Source organism: Astyanax mexicanus, chromosome 19 (assembly GCF_023375975.1).
Source record: "Astyanax mexicanus isolate ESR-SI-001 chromosome 19, AstMex3_surface, whole genome shotgun sequence".
Lineage (NCBI taxonomy): Eukaryota > Metazoa > Chordata > Actinopteri > Characiformes > Acestrorhamphidae > Astyanax > Astyanax mexicanus.
Window position 1 is genome coordinate 11,228,568 of NC_064426.1, and position 21,890 is coordinate 11,250,457.

Here is a 21,890-nt window from a genome sequence, read left to right on the forward strand (position 1 = left end):
AGTGGTATTATGTGGTTAGTGGAGTAGACAGAGGTATTGTGTGGTTAGTGGGGTAGAGAGTGGTATTATGTGGTTAGTGGGGTAGAGAGTGGTATTATGTGGTTAGTGAGGTAGAGAGTGGTATTATGTGGTTAGTGAGGTAGAGAGTGGTATGTGGTTAGTGGGGTAGAGAGTGGTATTGTGTGGTTAGTGGGGCAGAGAGTGGTATTGTGTGGTTAGAGGGGTAGAGAGTGGTATTATGTGGTTAGTGGGGTAGAGAGTGGTATTGTGTGGTTAGTGGGGTAGAGAGTGGTATTGTGTGGTTAGTGGGGTAGAGAGTGGTATTGTGTGGTTAGTGGGGTAGAGAGTGGTATTATGTGGTTAGTGGGGTAGAGAGTGGTATTATGTGGTTAGTGGGGTAGAGAATGGTATTATGTGGTTAGTGGGGTAAAGAGTGGTATTATGTGGTTAGTGGGGTAGAGAGAGGTATTGTGTGGTTAGTGAGGTAGAGAGTGGTATTCTGTGGTTAGTGGGGTAGAGAGTGGTATTGTGTGGTTAGTGGGGTAGAGAGTGGTATTGTGTGGTTAGTGGGGTAGAGAGTGGTATTATGTGGTTAGTGGGGTAGAGAGTGGTATTGTGTGGTTAGTGAGGTAGAGAGTGGTATTATGTGGTTAGTGGGGTAGAGAGTGGTATTATGTGGTTAGTGGGGTAGAGAGAGGTATTGTTTGGTTAGTGGGGTAGAGAGTGGTATTATGTGGTTAGTGGGGTAGAGAGAGGTATTGTGTGGTTAGTGGGGTAGAGAGAGGTATTGTGTGGTTAGTGAGGTAGAGAGTGGTATTGTGTGGTTAGTGGGGTAGAGAGTGGTATTATGTGGTTAGTGGGGTAGAGAGTGGTATTGTGTGGTTAGTGAGGTAGAGAGTGGTATTATGTGGTTAGTGGGGTAGAGAGTGGTATTGTGTGGTTAGTGGGGTAGAGAGTGGTATTATGTGGTTAGTGGGGTAGAGAGTGGTATTATGTGGTTAGTGGGGTAGAGAGTGGTATTATGTGGTTAGTGGGGTAGAGAGTGGTATTATGTGGTTAGTGGGGTAGAGAGTAGTATTATGTGGTTAGTGGGGTAGGGAGTGGTATTATGTAGTTGGTGGGGTAGAGAGTGGTATTATGTGGTTAGTGGGGTAGAGTGGTATTATGTGGTTATTGGGGTAGAGAGCGGTATTATGTAGTTAGTGGGGTAGAGAGCGGTATTATGTGGTTAGTGGGGTAGAGAGTGGTATTATGTGGTTAGTGGGGTAGAGAGTGGTATTATGTGGTTAGTGGGGTAGAGAGTAGTATTATGTGGTTAGTGGGGTAGGGAGTGGTATTATGTGGTTAGTGGGGTAGAGAATGGTATTATGTGGTTAGTGGGGTAGAGAGAGGTTTTGTTTGGTTAGTGAGGTAGAGAGTGGTATTATGTGGTTAGTGGGGTAGAGAGTGGTATTGTGTGGTTAGTGGGGTAGAGAGTGGTATTATGTGGTTAGTGGGGTAGAGAGTGGTATTATGTGGTTAGTGGGGTAGAGAGTAGTATTATGTGGTTAGTGGGGTAGGGAGTGGTATTATGTGGTTAGTGGGGTAGAGAGTGGTATTATGTGGTTAGTGGGGTAGAGAGAGGTTTTGTTTGGTTAGTGAGGTAGAGAGTGGTATTATGTTTTTAGTGGGGTAGAGAGTGGTATTGTGTGGTTAGTGGGGTAGAGAGTGGTATTATGTGGTTAGTGGGGTAGAGAGTGGTATTATGTGGTTAGTGGGGTAGAGAATGGTATTATGTGGTTAGTGGGGTAGAGAGTGGTATTATGTGGTTAGTGGGGTAGAGAGAGGTATTGTGTGGTTAGTGGGGTAGAGAGTGGTATTATGTGGTTAGTGGGGTAGAGAGAGGTATTATGTGGTTAGTGGGGTAGAGAGTGGTAGTATGTGGTTAGTGGGGTAGAGAGTGGTAGTATGTGGTTAGTGGGGTAGAGAGTGGTATTATGTGGTTAGTGGGGTAGAGAGTGGTATTGTGTGGTTAGTGAGGTAGAGAGTGGTATTGTGTGGTTAGTGGGGTAGAGAGTGGTATTGTGTGGTTAGTGGGGTAGAGAGTGGTATTGTGTGGTTAGTGAGGTAGAGAGTGGTATTGTGTGGTTAGTGGGGTAGAGAGTGGTATTGTGTGGTTAGTGGGGTAGAGAGTGGTATTATGTGGTTAGTGGGGTAGAGAGTGGTATTGTGTGGTTAGTGAGGTAGAGAGTGGTATTGTGTGGTTAGTGGGGTAGAGAGTGGTATTATGTGGTTAGTGGGGTAGAGAGTGGTATTATGTGGTTAGTGGGGTAGAGAGTGGTATTGTGTGGCTAGTGAGGTAGAGAGTGGTATTATGTGGTTAGTGAGGTAGAGAGTGGTATTCTGTGGTTAGTGGGGTAGAGAGAGGTATTGTGTGGTTAGTGAGGTAGAGAGTGGTATTATGTGGTTAGTGGGGTAGAGAGTGGTATTATGTGGTTAGTGGGGTAGAGAGTGGTAGTATGTGGTTAGTGGGGTAGAGAGTGGTATTATGTGGTTAGTGGGGTAGAGAGTGGTATTATGTGGTTAGTGGGGTAGAGAGTGGTATTGTGTGGTTAGTGGGGTAGAGAGTGGTATTGTGTGGTTAGTGGGGTAGAGAGTGGTATTATGTGGTTAGTGGGGTAGAGAGTGGTATTATGTGGTTAGTGAGGTAGAGAGTGGTATTATGTGGTTAGTGGGGTAGAGAGTGGTATTGTGTGGTTAGTGGAGTAGAGAGTGGTATTCTGTGGTTAGTGGGGTAGAGAGTGGTATTATGTGGTTAGTGGGGTAGAGAGTGGTATTGTGTGGTTAGTGAGGTAGAGAGTGGTATTGTGTGGTTAGTGGGGTAGAGAGTGGTATTATGTGGTTAGTGGGGTAGAGAGTGGTATTGTGTGGTTAGTGAGGTAGAGAGTGGTATTGTGTGGTTAGTGGGGTAGAGAGTGGTATTGTGTGGTTAGTGAGGTAGAGAGTGGTATTGTGTGGTTAGTGGGGTAGAGAGTGGTAGTATGTGGTTAGTGGGGTAGAGAGTGGTATTATGTGGTTAGTGGGGTAGAGAGTGGTATTGTGTGGTTAGTGGGGTAGAGAGTGGTATTATGTGGTTAGTGGGGTAGAGAGTGGTATTGTGTGGTTAGTGGGGTAGAGAGTGGTATTATGTGGTTAGTGGGGTAGAGAGTGGTATTGTGTGGTTAGTGGGGTAGAGAGTGATATTGTGTGGAGGTAGACATAGATGTGAGATTTAATGCCAAGTTATGTCACCCAGACGTTACACATTCTTTATGCATGTGTAGCTCAGTAAACATAATTTATTATCATTTATCATTTATTTAATATCATTTATTTTTCCTACTAACCTAATTAAATCTGAAATTTAATTCTAGTTGCAACTATTTTTGTGATGAAGAGTGTATAATATACTACTGTACATATTGTGTGCTTAATTCAGATTGCTTGTTTTGTCTTTAAAACCAAAAAATGGATATGTGAGTGTTTGGAGAATGTAATCTCACCTCATGCTCCCACGCTTATCCCAAAAAAATATGTTTTATTCCCTCTCAGCTGGCTGAGTGCCACAGATCGATGCTGTGTAACATTCAGAAAGAGAGAAATTCAAAAATCAAAGTTGTTGTCATAGCAACGGCCCAGCCAGATTCCACCAATCAATGGTTTCTCATGAGGCTATGGGAAGGGCCACTGTCCTACATAAAGAGTGTGGGACAGGGAGGGCATCATACGGGACACACACATATCCTGATAAACACACACATGGTCTTATTACCCCAATTTTACAGAGAAAAACAGACGGAAAGAAGAGGCTAATAAAGGACTGTGACATGCGCTGCCCTGTTGGAGACAGAATTTCAACCATGGTCTGTCTCTCTGGCCTGTTTGTGGTGCTTGCTTTCCGGATGATAGATGGAGGTATGATTTTAATATATTTTTATTAACTGCTCAGATAGCAAGGAAATGTTGTGAGTTGTTTTACAAATTCTGTGAGCGTATTGCTTATTATTGATTTATTATAATTAGAATATACCTATTACCTGTTATGACATACTTTAATAGATATTCTTAGCAGGACAGTCCTATTCCAGAAACATTGGGACAAAGGTGAACATTATACAGCTCCATACAGAGTAGTGTAAGAGAGCGATGTTCTACCTCTTACATAATATCAGGTCAGTGCATACTGAATTATTGAGGTAAACTGTTACCCTATTTCTGTGCTCTTATCCCATTTTACAGTGCTAAAATATACACAGAGAATATACATCTACATTATATTCCATTTTCTGTTCTACACTGTACACTGTTGTACATGGTAAAAAAACAAAATGGTTCTTTAAAGGATTGATAAAGAAAGTGGATCTATAAAGAACCATCGACACTCAGAAACATACAGAACAGATTCTTAAGACTGAAGCAGAATGAAAGCACAAACTTTACTCTGTAGGTTGATGCTGTTGTGGTCTTTGACAATATGATAAATGATAATATAATAATGATTATGACAAAGACCATACATTGTTTTCATGTAAGAATTTCCACACTGATTAAAAACTTATTATGTTTTTACTTTTTCAGACTGATTTACCATTAAACATTATTTTCATTGTTGAAACTAAAACGGACATTATTTAAACACATTTCAACGTTATTTGATTTGGATGCATTATTATAGGTCAGAGAAGTGCCAGCTGGATATACTATTGATAAATAAACGCATAGATATCAGTTTTTATCAGATTAATCAGGCTCAGAAGCTAGTTGCACAACATATTTTTTCAGATATTTATTTCTTTTTATACATGATTTGGAGAGCATTGTGGTAACTGCACATTTATTCACACAAGAGAAGCTTCAGAGATGGCAATAATCACCATTAATAATCATTAATCATTCCAAAATGCCTTTAAAAAAATTACCCAACATGTCTCATACAGATATTTAAATATGACAGTGCTTATATTACATTGGGGGTACATGTAGCTCATTTAAATACTGAGAGTGGCACCTCCCTCTAGGTTCCTATACCCTGCCCAGTTTTATTTTAGAATGATTCTCTTGGTGAGGGACAGGAGAATATTGTTTATCATTGACATAATAAGCTCTTCCTTATTTAATTGGACTGTGTAGAAATATATTTATATATATATGTTTTAAATATGTCATGATGCTCTGGGTAATAAAATACTCTATTATATGTCTTCAAATGTGATTTTTAAATAATTTATACTATATTTATACCAAATCACCAAGAGGCCAATATCAATATAACATGCCATGTTTCTGCAGCATAGTTTTTTAAATCCCATACAAAGACTTTTTTAAGATTTAATCTGAATTAACCCATTATTATACATATAGAATTAATATATAACTTCCCTTTAAAAAACTTCTCCAATGGCTAAGTGGATAAATATATTATATATATAACTAAACTAAACTAAACTATATAAACCTTATTAAACATGCCCAACAATTTCCTGTCCAACTGTCAACTAAATGTTTGCAATTATAAGAAAATAACCTTTGATTTGACAGCAACGGCATCCGAATCTTCACACTGTTTTATTTTTTAGGGGACTGAAGAATGCATGGAAGTATACAGCAATAATGATGTTAATTTTAACTTTATAGTTATACTTTTATCTCCATAGATAGCTGAGGTATAATGTTTTCAGAATATTATTATTATAATTTTAGGTAATCTAAATTTATATTTGAAACAGATTAAGATCACCATGAACAATTAAAAAAGTGTAGATTTTCACCAAATGCCACTTTGATTTTAGTCATTTTTATTATTACCTCAATTCTACATTTCTTTTAGAATATAACAGAAAGTAATGTCATTTATTTACTATTTTTGTGTTGTTTTTGCTCAGTTGTCTCCTCCTCGTTAGTCAGTCGCTAGACCTGAATTTCCCCCATCCTACTGCACCAACCTGGGAGGCCAACATGTGCTTCCTTTACAACATGTGATACAGGCTTTTCATCTTTTCAGAAAGCTCTCTCGCATTGCTGACTGCACATTTCTCTATATACAGGCCTGCAGCAGAAGTGAACAGAAGTGAGGAGCTGAGTGCTTTCCTCCCAGAGTGCAGCACAGAGTGTACTCTGTTAGATCACCAGTGACACACGCCTGCAGCCTCATCTGATCTCAACCATTGAATTTAAATTTGAATTTGATTTGGATGCAGCCCTAGAATATAATTATCTGGAGAGTGTGAAATGATTTCATTTACTCATGAATGATTTCAGTCACGTGATATTGTCGAGGAGCATTTACTCATTTCAGTGGAGCATTTACTCATTTTAGCAAATCAACAGCAGCTGGCTCCCCATCCTGAGCTCCCTGTCTCTTCTTTACTCTACAGCTGCTTATATAAGGGGTTAAGAGCCTCTACTGATACCTGATCACAAGCAGTGGGACTAGGATCTTATAGACCTGAAAAATTAAATGATGTATCCTTTAGTAAATACACAAAAAAATCACAGTCACATTATTAACAGCTAAGTTATATATATTATATACATATCATATTAATTTGCCATATAGGTACCTTTGACTATGTACAATTACATAAGTAGTGAAGTAACAAGTGCAATAAATGCCACAAGTGCACTACTAGTAGTCACGCCATTGCATATCATTTTAGTATACAGCAGTTATACCACTGTTTTATCACCATTTTATAATTAGTGGTTTATTTAAAAATGCAGACTAATTAAATAAATACTAATAATAGCTTAATAAATTGATTAAAAAATATTTTGATGCAATGTAATATAGCCACAGACCATAGTATGCATTGTTAAACTTCTATAAAATAAAAAAAATTCTTAAAATTTTAGAGATTAGTTAATTAATGAATACAACACGCATTTACTGGATATTGCAAAAAAAATATCTGGAAGTAATTGTAATAACTAGATAACTAAATAAATTCATGATTTTTTTTTCCAGGAAAACAGTTAATAGATTTGAAAATGTTATATGTTCTATATCTAAACACTGGATTTGGATAAATGTCATCATTATTTGAAATGTTAACAGTGATTAACATGCTAATATCTAAACTATTGCTGTACAAAGAATAACATTTATCTCCAAAATAGTTGCTTTACGTGAAAAGAGGGACAAACATTATTATCTTTTACTGGAAGTTAAATGTAAAATATTTTATTTAAAGTAATTTTAGAGTAGTTCTACCACAATTTTCATACAATACAAATAAAAAAATGTGTTCAAATTACATCAAAAGATATAAACATATTGTTCTTTGGACAGAAACAGCTTAACTTCAGTGGGATATTATGTAAAAGTAAAGTAAAAGTCCCATGACATTTGGCCTGTCAGTGTGAACAGAGACACAGATTTAATAAAGCTAGAAAATGCTCAGGATAATTCAGTGAAGTGTTCAAACACTGTAAGACAAAAGGAGATTATTGCACAAAAAGACACCCTTAACTCATTTGTCATTATTTTATTATTTTTTTGCCAGTATCTTTATTGTTTTAACACATTTAAATGTTTTCAACACTGTTTAGTAACACATTTAAACACACCCTTTTAAATAAAAAGTTAAGGGAAAAAGTTGATTCTTGTAAGGGTGTTATTATTTTCATTGTTTCTTTGCCTTAATTCTGTGCATTTGGAGGGGAGTACAAATATTTTAAAGAATTTAAATTTTGCACAGGGTTATTTATAAGGTCACTGTTTTTTGTAACAGGTGTTAAATCCATACTGTCTAAAAAAAATCTATGAATGGGCACCAAATATCATAAAAAGAAGAGTATTTACCTTTAATAGCATAAGTATTTTTTCTAAGGGTAATGTTTTAATTAATTCACCTTACCATTTATCCACACCTGGTGCAAGATATAGCAATAACCCTTTTAGCTAATAATATACCAAAACCAAAAAAAGTAATGTTGTCTTTCATTGATTATTCATTTTATTAATTATATAATTTGAAATTTATAAAAGCACAGATACACACACACTTTATTTTACTGTATATATCCAGCAGTCTACAACACCTCTGAACTACTGTTATAAAATGATTTGCTCTTTTTGCTTTTTTCTTTAAATTAGATATAAACGTATAAAGCAATATGAAGAAGATTTCTATTGTAAAATGTGTTGTCAATCAATATTGTTATCTCCCATTTCCTCTGCAGCTGCTCTGAAGCAGGACCCATCAGCCGAGAGTGCTGCAGCTCTCCTGAATCACTCGATGGCGATGGTGCAGCGGATGGAGGCCCTGCTGGCCCAAGGCAATGGCAGTGATGTAACTCTGCGCATACAGACTGTCAGTACAGATGAGGTGAAGGTGATCCAGGCCCACTCACTGGTGTTAACTCTGCAGAGTGATGTGTTTGACGAGCTCCTGCAGACTCGCAACTCCACCAACCTGGTTCTCAAAGAAAGTGCAGACTGTGCTTCTGTCTTCGATAAGTTCATTAGGTGAGAGGAAGTACAGGACATCTTACTCAAGAAAAATTACTATAACACGCTTTACGTATGATTTTTCTCAGACACACAGTACTTATTAAGTACAGTAATTATAAGCATCCTTGGTAAACACAAAGTAATGCATCAGCTGTGCATCAGCTTGGTCTTACCCTGAAAACATGAAGAAAATATATATTTTTTTAAATGATTAAAATCCATAAACACTACAAATAAATATTTAACTCTTCTAAAAAAAAACACATATCCACATATCCACATTGGTACACTGCAAAAAATCCATTGGCAAAAACTAGACAAGATATATGCAAATTAAGACAAATATATGTATATTAAGCAAAAAAATCTGCCAATGGGGTAAGCAAAATGTTCTTAGTAAGATTTCTTACAAAAAGCAATGGCAAAGTCTCAAAATGAGTGAAGTAACACCTAAATCAAGCAAAACTTGATTGCTGCTTGATTCTGCTTATTTTGAATGACTTAAAATAAGGTTCACATTTTAAGTAAGAATGATTAAGATAATTATCCATAAAATAAGCTAAATAATCTAACACTTACACAATGCTTAGTAAAACAAAAAGTCTTATCAGAGAAGAAAATAAGATTTATTGCCTTAAATTCAGAAAATTTCACCTGCTAAGATTTAGTTTTTTGCAGTGCAAAGTGTACACATTAACGTACACATTATTTTTTTATGCAGTAGTATGCACATTTCTTGTGAATTTTTGACCACACATTTGGCACAGTGTTCATTCATTCAAACTTAATAACTAAATGGAATTGTCTCCGTGATGCAAAGCTCTGAAAGCTATTCAAGTACTAATAGCACCCTCTTGTGGGCAGTCTTGTTAAAAGCTGATTGAATGAGAGAGAGAGAGAGTAAGTGTGTTGCAATATGAGCTGGTGTTTTTGCTGCTTTGCATATATAAATAACAAGGTGAAGTGTAGACACAAACTGCAATATGAATGGTTCAAGTCCTGTGAGCATAAAAAGGCTAAATGGACAGAACTTTTTTACCAACAGAGGACCAGAAGCTTGCCATTTGTCATTTTACTGTTTAGCATCTCTACATATTATGTATACTAAAGTGTGTATATATATATATATATGCTATTGACCTATAAATATTGAATAAGAGATATTTAACAACAAGTGAAAATTGTGTCAGGAAAGTGTTTTAGCTGTTAAAGTTGAATTGATACAGGGTCTCTGTTTCACATAAAAGTTTGTATAAAACTGGACATAAATTTACAGAACCAGTCAAACGTTCTCTAGATACTCCTTCTCATCGAGTGGTTTACTTTTTTTTCTTTATTTTATTTTTTATACATTGTAGATTAATATTAAATACATTAATACATTAAGGGACACATGTGGAATTATTTAGTAAACAGTAAAAAGAGTTTGTCCTCCACATTAATCCCCTGATCTAAACCTGATGAACTGAGATGGTGATTTGAGGTGAGTTGCTATGAGCTGGAGCTTCAGAGCATGAAGAAAAAGCAGCAACTATTGTTCAGCACCTCCAGAAACTAATTTAAGATGCTGATAAAAAATATTCAAGGTGTATCTACCTCATGACACTAAAACACTGAGATTAAAATACCAAGAGTGTGCAGATCTGTCCTCAAATATAAATGTGCTACTTAGAAGAATCTAAAGTAAAAAACATATTCTGGTTTGTTTAATTGTTTAACGTGTTCCTGTATAGCTTTAATATCATCTTTAACATTAAATTCACGATTAAAAAATCATAAAAAAAGAAAACACAATTTCAAGCTTTTGACTTGTACTGTATATACATTTGTTTTTGTAAGTCCTATTACATCTTTTGCACAGTTGAATCGAAGACCACATACTTCTATGCTACATTTTCAAATAAAAAATAATAATTCCCAGAAGAAGGCTTTTAAAGCCAAAATTTAGGTGCTAAATCTAGACCTGGAGGGACACTGCTAAAGCTAAACTTGGAGAGCTAACACTAAATCTGGAGAGCTAAATCTTAATCTGGAATGATAATGCTAAAAACTAAATATGGAGAGTTAAAACTTAATCTGGAGGGCTAAAATTTGAGGGAGCAGCAGCTGTCCCTAGTCTATTGCCTCCTCTCTTAATGGTAGGGTTTAGCAAATGGAACTGTCTGCTTCCTATGCTTATCCTGCCCTTGTGGAGCAGTGCCCAACACTCCCACCACCGAATACCATTATAGAGCAGAGAGGTGACGAGCACCAGACAGAAGGGACAATGAGGTACACAGAGTAGCTCCTCTCCCATGTGTCTAGTGTCTCTATATGGGCTGGTAATGCCATTGTGGATTTCTAAACCTCAGAACCTTGTGTGTGTTTTTTATTTGAACTTTGCTAAACACGTACATTTCCATTTATGACATTTAGCTAATGCTCTTATCCAGAGCGACTTATGAGGTACTCTTATTGGTGTACCACAACGTAGTCACCCAAACCAGGAACTGAACCTCAGTTTCCCACATGGTGTGGTAGCTGTCTGGAAGGCAGTGTCACCTGGTGTGCTGCATTATACACCCTTCATATAACACTTAAGTTTAGTACTATACAAAAATCAGTATATCCAAATGTGTTGCCAAGGAACATGCACCTTCTATTTTCTATTTTTAAGAATGTGACTTTAAAGTAATTTCTGGAGTCTAATGTTGCACCTCTTTCTGGCAGGTATCTCTACTGTGGTGACATCTCTGTGCGTCCCGACCAGGCCATCCCATTACACAGACTAGCGAGTAAATACCATATATGGGCCCTGCAGCAAGGGCTTACCCGTTACATGACACAACATCTGTCCAGTGACTCGCCAACTGGTCATGTGGTGAGCTGGTACCAGTATGCAGTGCAGACTGGAGATATAACCCTAAGGGACAGTTGCTTGCTGTACCTGTCCTGGAACTTGTCATCAGTCCTCCAGAGTGCGGAGTGGCGCTCCATCAGTGATGAACTTCTGCTGTCTCTTCTGCAGAGGTCTGATCTTGTGTTACAAAGTGAGCTGGAGTTGTACGATGCCCTGGAGGCCTGGATCAGTCAGAACCAGCCTGCGGATATGACAGCAGAGAGTGCACTGCGGGCAGTCCGGTATGGTATGATACCACCGCAACATCTCTTCCGTCTGCAGAAGCAGTCCGCAGTGATGCTGAAGTATTACGAGTCAGTGCGTGATCTTCTCTTTCTGACCTTTCAGTTCCATGCAGCCTCGCCTGTCCAGCTGGCAAAGTACTTTGATGTTAACTGCAGCCTCTTCATGCCACGTAACTACTTGTCGTCAGCGTGGGGCTCACCATGGGTGATCAACAACCCAACACGCGATGACCGCAGCTTCAGCTTCCAAACGCAGTTAGGTCCGAGCGGCCATGACACGAGTAAGCGGGTGACGTGGAATGCTCTTTTCTCACCACGTTGGCTCCCTCTCAGCGTCCGATCAACCTTTTCCGAGCTCGGATCAATGCAGCCCACACGTACTGACAATGGACAGCCACGTATTATTATCACACCGGCCACTTCGAGTCCAGACTTTGCAGGTGTTAGTTTCCAGAAGACCGTAATTGTGGCAGCTCGGCAGCAAGGGAAGGTCGTAGTGCGCCATGTTTACAACTTCCACCAAAGCACAGAGGAAACTGGAGACTTTCTGCTAGATGCTGACTTGCAGCGCCGTACATCAGAGTACCTGATTGACAGCTCTCTTTACCTGCACATTATAGTCAAGCCCATTTACCATAGCCTTATAATAGCCAGAAAGTAAATGTGTCCATTCTCCCTTTTGCACTGAATGCATGTCTTCTAGCTTTGAGGATGTGTTATCATTTTTTATTATGTTGTACTAAGCCTCCATGTTTTGTGCCATGGCCTCAGTCAAAGAGCTCATTGGCAGGTGGGGCATTTACTGAAAACAGTGCACAGCATCAGAGGTCTGTACAACCATTAGCCAATGCAAAGTTTGATTTATGCTGTAATTCATTCCCTGGAACCGCACTTGTACCATCTAGTAAATGATGTATGCTGGCTGCAATAATATACTCTATTTTCTATAAACTTTAATGTTTTCCTATATGTTATTTTCTGCAAGTTTATTGGTAGGGCAACCAGCTGCACACTTCCATCCCATGTTGTCTTAATCCATGTTTCATGTCTTTCATTACCTTGTTTATCTGTTGTTTATAGACCCTAATTTTAAACTGGTGATCTTAACACTTGAAAGTCTGTGTTGCTGTGTTAATTTTGATTATCTTTAGACTGTTTCCATAGAAATGTCAGCAATGTTATCATTTGTTTCAATAAAGAGATCATGTGTAAAACTTTCAAATCACATTCAGATTTAATTAAATCTTTCACAACCACAACTTATAATGTGTCAACAATAATACTATTTACAGCCACCTTGTGGTCAATAAACCCCTTATTTGAAAATTACAAATGGATTTGCGCTGGTGTTTGGCCTGATGTGTAAAATGAATAAAAATGGATTGCTGGTCACAGTGGTATGGTGGTAACGGTGGCAACAACAGGCCATGAAAACATCAACAAGGTGAGGAATAAATCAGAAAACTGTCCCAGGAACTCTTATAACTGTGATGCTGAAAACGTTTGACCAAAAGATACAGTAAATATAAAAAATAATCAAGTCTGTCTGCACTCCTACACCAGAGACATTTCCACACACTTACAAACACTCTATATCAGAAGGTGCCTAGTGCTGGGCTGTATATCACTCTATTTTTCAAGATTCTGATGATTTTTTTATATGACTGGGATTAAATAGAGGTTTGTTTTTTTACTGTACTGTTAGGAGTAAATATAATATAAAACACTAAGGCTTTAAATTAAGGCTTTGATTACTATTGGGTTTACTTTGTCCCACAAAATTACACAATATATAAACACTATAAAGTAGCCTAAAATACTTAATGTTTAAGTATTCAAAAGAGATATTTTTCTTTCTGTATAAGCTCTATTGCACAAGTAAGATACAAGTTTAATATCAATTTACAATATGTTATTATTGAAGCCATTAGAGGCAAAATCTGCCAACAATTCCCTTCTTTCTCCAGTTAACAAATAAATTCTCTTTAAAGTGTGCTTTAAAATTATCCTTTAAGCCACAGTAATATTATATATATATATATTTTAATCGTCTATTTTCTTTTACATGGATAAAAACACTTATACATTGAGGAACAGCAGCAAGAGCTCCTCAGATAAAGTGCTGTTCTCTTTTCTTTCCAGGCAGGACAGAGCCAGACGAGCGTTTATCTCCGCAGAGCTACCATTATTCCAGTGTATTCGTTTGTTATGCTAACTGGCTAGCATTAGGTAGCGAGCTGTAGCTGGATACTTATGGAAAAAATGCATATTGGTTCTAAATTCCCCTCCAGTGTACCGGATGAACCGGTATACTGCCCAGCACTAAAGGTGCTGGATTAATCAATGACAATTTTCATATATTACTAAGCATTACTATACACAAATAGACTTTCACCTCGTGGAATGCTCCTGTGTTAGGCAATAATGCAGTAATGTTTGTAATTAACCCTCTCATTTAATCAAATTGCAGAAAAATTGGTTTGTACCAAGGACAATCATTTTTTTATATAAACACCACATATACATGATCAACACAACATAAAACAAAAAAAATAAATTATGTTTTCTGAAGTCGTTTGATTATGGTGTATTTTTCGTAACATACTGACTTTTTAATATATACATTAAAAAAGCCACCATAAAAGTGTAATGTTATGTTATTATGTGTAATAAATATGTTATTCTTTTTGTCTTTTTGACTTTTCCTTCAAAAAAAATAAAAAGACAAAATCAAAAACAGAAAAAAAGAAACTACCTACTTTTTTCAGTGAGTCTTTTTCACATTAGGTCTACAGTATTTATATTTACACTGAGGGTTTAACCACCCATGATCTGATTACTAAACGCTGGCACGTCTTATTTAATCTCAGAGAAGACAAGGGATGGAATTGCACCATGACGTATGCCTCTAATCCTTGGAGGAGAGCAGCCTCTAGAATAGAGGCATATCATGATGTTTGATTCTAATCCAAGCAAAATAGAAAGCAATTTTGATACATAGTTTATAATTTGCTTAGTTATTTGTTTTTGATCATTGAAATAATAAAAAAATAACAGATGTTTTATGATGATTATGATGGATCATTTCTTCTAGTTCTTTCATAATAAATTACACAGTTTTAAGGGCTACTGCTGTGTCTCAATGTTGAAGAAAATATGTGATATTTTGATTAGGGACTATACAGTAGTTGTTTGTGCCATGTAGTTATTTGTAAAAGATTAATTAAATAACTATGAATTCAAGTAATTTAATCAAACAGGGAACCATTTAAACTCAACCCCCATTCCTAGTAATAACTACTGCATTTGTATTTATATGTTTGATTAATAGTTTTACATAAGTTTGGGAACCACAGTTGCGAAATTAACATTCACTTATGACCTTTTAGTCACAGTCTGAACTGTTTATTTTTCCCATAATCTGAGTAATATCCACCATCTGTTGTTAGTGAAGATTTCTTTCTGGCTGCTACTGGAAACGATTAGGTTTAGTCTGATTTGTATCTTTTATTTAATCTCGTCCTTGTTAAATGAAATCTGTTTTAGAGGGAGGGATTATCTCTGGTGTGCTGCAGCTATACATAGATTTAACTACAGATGCACCTTACTACATATTTCTTTCAAACAATAAACCTGTGTGTTTAGCATACTTTCAACATGCATAAACTATCCAGATCTACATGACTAAGTTCTTGAAACATTACAGTACTGTATATTGTCACAAGTTACTATAATAGTATTAAAAACTAATTTATTCAACTTTAATACTTTTACTTTTTTCCATGCCTTTTAGAATATTTTGGTTCATTTGTCATGACATTTGAAACAATAATAATGGTATTTTGGTTATAATTACAAAACGTCTTAAGGCTAAAAAATAACATATATTTGGTGTATTATTTGGTGTTATTATTATTATTATTATAATTAGTAGTAGTATTAGTAGTAGTAGTAATAGTAATAGTAGTAGTAGTAGTAGTAGTAGCATTAATAGTAGTTGTAGTATTGGCGTTCATACATACAGTACCAGTCAAAAGTTTGGACATACCTTCTCTATTCTACTCTATTCTCTCTTTTATTCATTTATCTTTTGTACATTGTAAATTAATACTGAAGTGATCCAGACTTTAAAGGAACACATAAGGAATCATGTAGTAACTTTAAAGTGCTAGACAAACCAAAATACTGATTAACTTATCCTGTGCAACACAGGAAACTCTTGGTCTTTTTTTCCTGTTGGAGTCCGGATGAGAGCCAGTTTCATCGTAACTTGTGATGGTCTTTATGACTGCACTTGAGAATACTTTCAAAATGTTTCACTTAGTTGAGTAATTTTTGCCATAATCTGGATTAGAACATTATTCAAATGGAGCTGTTCACTGTATACCAGCTCTACCTCTTCACAACTTTACAACTGATGCTCTCAAACACATTAAGAGGCAAGATATTCAAATAATTAACTCTTGACAAGTTCAGCTCAGCTGTTAACTGAAAGCTCTACCTCATAAGCTGACTGAGAAAATGAAAAGATGTGCAAAGCTGTGATCTAAGCAAGAGGTGCTACTTTTTTAAACTCTAAAATATAAATAATATTCTGGTTTGTTTATAATTTTTCGTTTACTACACAATTCGATGTTTTTCATATTTTTTATGACTTACAAAAGCAGCAATTTGGCTCACATTTCCTGTGTATTATAGCTTTTTCTCTGATGAAAAAAAATGGATAGGACTATGATGTCATGGATAATAGACAGTGTTACTGAAGCTGGAACTTCCTCCGGAGCTCGTGCAGCAGGAGTGTGTGAGTGGGCGGAGTCACGCTGGTCCCTCGGATCAGCTGCAGTCAGTGTAAATCAGTCAATCAGAGGAGATGGAAGCAGATGTGGATACCCCGCTCCAGAGCTGCGCCTTCACCCACACAGCCCAGCTGCACTGCACTGAGCGCGCAGGTAAGAGTTCCAGACTGACAGAGGAAAGTTCAGAAAAGCGCGTGCTGTTGTTTAGTCTGGGTGGAGAGGGTCGGGTACAGTCACTCTGTAGTCTGAGTCACTCTGTCGGGTTATAATCCTGTGTGAAGTTAATCTGGAGAAAATTGCAGGTGAATCAGCATTTTAACACTGTTTGAGAATTGTTATATTATACTAGAAGTTGTTTTAACTGTAAAAATAATAATTCATTCTTGTGCTTGCGTCCCTTTAAACAAAGCTAACAGACATCTGTCGAGTTTTCTTCCTCTGAACATGATGTTATGTTATGATGTTATGTTATGAGGTTATGTTTAAGGTTATGTTTAAGGTTATGTTTAAGGTTATGTTTAAGGTATTTTATGAGGTTGTGTTTAAGGTTATGTTATGTTAAAAGGTTATGTTTCAGGTTTTGTTTAAGGTAATGTTTACGGTTATGTTATATGTTTATGTTATAAGGAATGTCATAAGGTTTGTTATAAGGTTATATTGTAAAGTTATGTTATAAGGTTATGTTTAAGGTTATGTTTAAGGTTATGTTTAAGGTATTTTATGAGGTTGTGTTTAAGGTTATGTTTCAGGTTATATTGGATGGTTATGTTATAAGGTTCTGTTTCAGGTTATGTTAGAAGGTTATGTTATTCGGTTATATTTCGTGTTATTTGATAAGGTCATGTTTAAGTTTATGTTTAAGGTTATGTGTTAAGTGTGTCAGGTACTGTTTGTATGTTGAGTTTGGTCCTGTATAATAATAAAACTTAGTCAAGTTTTAATATCTGTTAATTTGAAGTATTTTTGTGAAGAGAACTGTAACTTATTATTTCATCTAATTACTCATCGAAAATCCAGCCATTCACAGACATGCAGAGGTCTGCTTGCCATTTTGGTGGTTAGGTCATTCTGAAACATCATTGAATATTGTATTGATTTCTCCTTCAGTTGGAAGTCTAACTAGCGTGTGTGTGAGTGTTTATGTAACAAGTTTCCATCTGCTCAGGGTCTGCATCAATTCCTCTCACAGAAAATGACTCTCTAATGTGATTCAGTGTAATCAACTGCCAGAAGTGTGTCTCTTTATTTTAAAGAAGTTTTGTTGTACTATTTAGACACATTCAGCTCAAGGCATGTTTTTTAGAGATCAATCATCTTCTACTTTGTAGTGAGTTTGCATATAGTAGCATTTATTCATTTGAAGGAAAATATAAATTGCTTAACATGAAGAAAGATTAATATTAGATAATGTACTAAAACAAAAAACTAGAAAGGCCAAACAGCTCACATTATTACTCTCCACAAAGAAAGGGTAAAGCTGTTGTCCAAAGAAAAAGTAACACATTTACTGTAGATCTGTTGCAGCTGTTTGTAAAAAAAACTATTTTAGAGCCTGCCTTCACACAGGTGTAAAAGCAAATGGGCCACCAATATTGCATCAGCTGTCAAATATGATTTGTCACATTTCGTAAAGCATTCTAGCCAAAAAGTACACTTCGTTTTCAGTTATTTCATTTCATAGTACAGTCATAATGCAGAGACCTGGATGTGGATTTGGCAGGTTAAACATAAAGAGGAAATCGTCAATGCATATACACTGCCTCTAACATTTAGTTGGATCGTCTTTAGCTTTGATTGCTGAACGCATTCACTGTGGCATTGTTTCTATAAGCTTCTGCAACGTCACAAGATTTATTTCAATCCAATGTTGCATTAATGCTTGCAGCATTGATGATGGTAGAGTCTGACCACTGCACAAAGTCTCTCTTCTCCATCACATCCCAAAGATTCTCAATGAGGTTAAGGTCTGGTTCATGTGTGAAAATGAACAATACTTTGATCTCTTGCACCCTGAATCACTCTTTCACAATTCCAGCCTCATGAATCCCGATATTGTTATCTTGGAATATGGCCGTGCCATCAGGGAAGAAACAATCCATTGATGGAATAACCTGGTCAATATTCAGTATATTCAGGTAGTCAGCTGACCTCATTCTTTCAGCACATACTGTTGCTGAACCTAAACCTGCAGACCAACTGCAGCATCAACCCCACATCATTTACTTACTTAAATGCAGGTGGAGACTTTTTTGCCAGGCAGTGTAGAAAGTTTACTAATACTAACAGAGAGGTGATATTATTCTGGAAATGTGTACTAGTTGAATAGTGGGGGGTTACACTAACAACAACAGAATTCTATACCCCGTATTTATGTTCATGTTTAATGAAGAATTAGAGGTAACGCTGCTGTATGTAGTAAATGCTATGGTGGTGTTTAGTACTTTATTTGTGTACACTTGAGTTAAAATTGCCTCCTTTATAGAAATGATTCTCAAATATCTTTCAGTAGGCATGTCATAGAAATACGCTATAGAGCAGCTGTTGCTGGAATTGGAAATGCTTTAAATATTTCCCTGATTGATGAGTCCTTCCTACTAAGTTTGATGATATTGGTACATCTAAGGCTTCTTTATCTGCAGTTGATAGTGCAGCTAATAAGTTAAAATTAAAAGACCCAGTGTACTGTATTTTTTTATTTCTTAGCGTCTGCCATTCTAAATACGCATGATGGGCAGTGTTCCCAGACAACTGAGATTTTAGAAGAATTAAAGAATCGTGTTACAAAAGTTTTCCACATATGTTACAGAAGAACAGAAGGTGTTAATACTCTTTGAAGCCACCATCTTGGTTGGGTCTAACTCATAAAAATGTCTCATGGACCAAGCAAAAAAAGCTAAAAAGGACACATAGGGCCATATTTTAACAATCTACAGGCAAGTCATCAACAGCGCACCATGCAGCTTGATTTAGGGCATGCCATGTGCTTAAAACACGCAAAAGGCATGTACTAATTCTCTTAAGTAATCATGGATATGTTTTGGGCTTAATTTTGGCTTCCCAGCAGAGGAAACTGAGCTGCTCATTCACGCTGTGAAGGTGTGTGAGCAGATCATTAATGGGAACAGCCATGTTATTTTATTGTGTTTTGTTTTTATTGTTAATGTAAAAGTTAAGTTTGTGCTGCTGCATGTCCTTTTTGTGTAACAAGCAGGGTGTATGTGTGTGGCGCAGATTGCCAAGAACACAATGAATGTCTGATGGCTGACTGTTTTCTAGGCTTTTTTCAGTCAGTGTTGAATGTTTTCCATGGCCAAGTTATGCGCCAGAAATTTACCTGAACACAGCTCACTTCCAGAGCACCACGCCCATTAGTGTAGTTATCCTCATAAGTTATTTTGATATTTAGATGATTTAGACAATAGGCGTGAAATTAGATAGTTTCTGGGATGTAAGGTAGCAATGATTAGTATGCACAGAAATGTCCTGATCCTATCACTTCCTGTGCTGTTACACAAGTGAGACAAGGTAAACCCATAGGTCTGTATAATGTAGATCTAGTACATCTAGTTGTTGTCACTGATAAGACCTTGGAAAATAGTTTTGACCAATATAGTGAAAGATGATGGATTACCTGGAAACAACTTTATAGGAAAGGTCAATGTGTCATTTAAATCACAAGATTTTAAAATGAGTCAAAATGAGAATATAGCTACATGTAAGTTAATGCTACTGCACACTGACAAGGCACAATCACACAAGTGTTGTGTTGAACCAGGTCTCGAGCTAAGAGCTAAGCTCCACCAGCCTGTTTATGAGTATAGGATACCTTTTCTCCTGGATGTGCTGCATTCTCAGCTACTTTGACCATTATGGGCCAGCATAAATAAAACCAGTTGTCAGGAGAAACTAGTGTTTATCTGGATTTTTACAGCGAGTTAGTAATGTGGAATTATAGTTGACTTGACTTTGACTTTGACTAATTTGTTTATCTTATGAAGTTTCTGATGAAGTATTTTGAAGTGAAATAAATGAGAGACGTTGGGTATTTCTAGCTTTTTGTTTTAGTATGTTTAGCCTAAGCCATGTTAAGCTTTTATCTAATAGTTTTTAATAGGAAGATATGCCACTTTAAGTTTTTTTTATGTTAAGCGTCAGGTTTTGTAAGGAAAATAATCCTGTAAAAATCAGTAGAAAATGTGTATGACCCATTAGGTTTGATTACAAGTAACAATAAAAAAATCATCCACTAAAACTAGTTTCAGCAAAGTTGTGTGCAAGCAAATACCCATCTATAGCCAATTAAACTACTCTATTCTGTGGATTAATGGGATATGCATGCTGGTTAAGCTCAGCCCATATCAATATCATGTTCAATAAGGGTAGTGCAGCTACGAACATCAGACTCTTTAATGCGACCTCCTTATGCCTTTATAAGGAATATTGTAACCATCATCATGGTGAGATAATGTAAGTCTAATGCAGCCAAAGATTTTGACGTGTTCTGAGCCAGCAGTACAGAAGTTGCAATAACAAATGACAGAACTGAGGCAGGAAAATACTGCTGTAAACAAGCCAAGTGGGTCATGCAGTTTTTGTACTGGTTGTTGAAGGGTTAATGCTCTTACAAAACCTACAAGGTTTGATTTGTAAAAAGGTGCCTAACAGCTACATCATTTTTTTACTCCAGACAATATAAAGTCAAGCCTGTCAGAGCTCAAAATGTTTTTACTTTTCAGCTAATTGTAAATCATGTACTAAAACATCTCCTTTAAATTAAAGGGTATCTTTTGTTTTTTTGTTTTATGTTGGTTTTTGCTAGACTATGATTAGGGTTAGGGTTAATTATAAATTATTATAAATTATAAGTTGTGTCCCCTCCTTTTTATGTTGTGGTTTGAGTAAATGAACTGGTACATGTTGATACAAAGAACTCTGTTATACACAGAGAGATTTGAAGCAGTGTTTGTATTAGCCACTGACCCACTGTTGTGGTCCTGTCAGTCAAGCTAGAGTGAAACAAGTATTTTAGTATAGTATTTTTTTCTCACAGGCACCTAGACCTCTATAGATGGCCTCCGTATATAATACTTTAAACTGTATATTTTGTCATTGTGGTGAGACAGTGCCTGGGCCACTCTCAGTGGATGATGGGTAAATGCTGGCCTGAATGAAAATGCAGAATCAGTCTCTCAATTTCTTAGAAAACAGGGAGCATTCCTCGGTCATGTTTTCATAATCCTGTAAAATAGGACAGTCTTCTGGGATGCTTGACTGTGAGACAGGACAGAGCAGGCATTCTAGGCATCTAAGAACTTTATTATACAGCATAATTAATTCAACAATAAGAGCGATTTTCTTACAATTTTCGTAAAAATAAATCTTCACATTACTTGAACAGAAAAGGGGCACATAAACATAAATATTACACAACATTTTAGAAGTAGATATCTTGTAAGCTATTTTATGTATGTATTATATTATATTATAATTTCTATATGTTA

At 36.4% G+C, this 21,890-nt stretch overlaps 1 protein-coding gene across 1 annotated transcript; it reads left to right on the forward strand.

Annotated features, from left to right (window-relative positions):
- Positions 1-3,731: 3,731 nt before the first annotated feature.
- On the forward strand, positions 3,732-12,856 carry btbd17b (BTB (POZ) domain containing 17b). Its single transcript, XM_022666222.2, has 3 exons — positions 3,732-3,933; positions 8,200-8,485; positions 11,180-12,856. Exons 1-3 carry the CDS (start codon positions 3,846-3,848, stop codon positions 12,252-12,254), a joined length of 1,449 nt encoding a protein of 482 aa, XP_022521943.1. The 5' UTR covers positions 3,732-3,845; the 3' UTR covers positions 12,255-12,856.
- The last annotated feature ends 9,034 nt before the right edge of the window (positions 12,857-21,890 follow it).

Excerpts from the sequence above, each read along its gene's own strand:
- btbd17b (XM_022666222.2), top strand. The coding sequence starts at position 3,846 with ATGCGCTGCCCTGTTGGAGACAGAATTTCAACCATGGTCTGTCTCTCT. Across the intron at positions 3,934-8,199 it reads TTTCCGGATGATAGATGGAG|CTGCTCTGAAGCAGGACCCA; the intron begins GTATGATTTTAA and ends TTTCCTCTGCAG. Across the intron at positions 8,486-11,179 it reads GTCTTCGATAAGTTCATTAG|GTATCTCTACTGTGGTGACA; the intron begins GTGAGAGGAAGT and ends TCTTTCTGGCAG.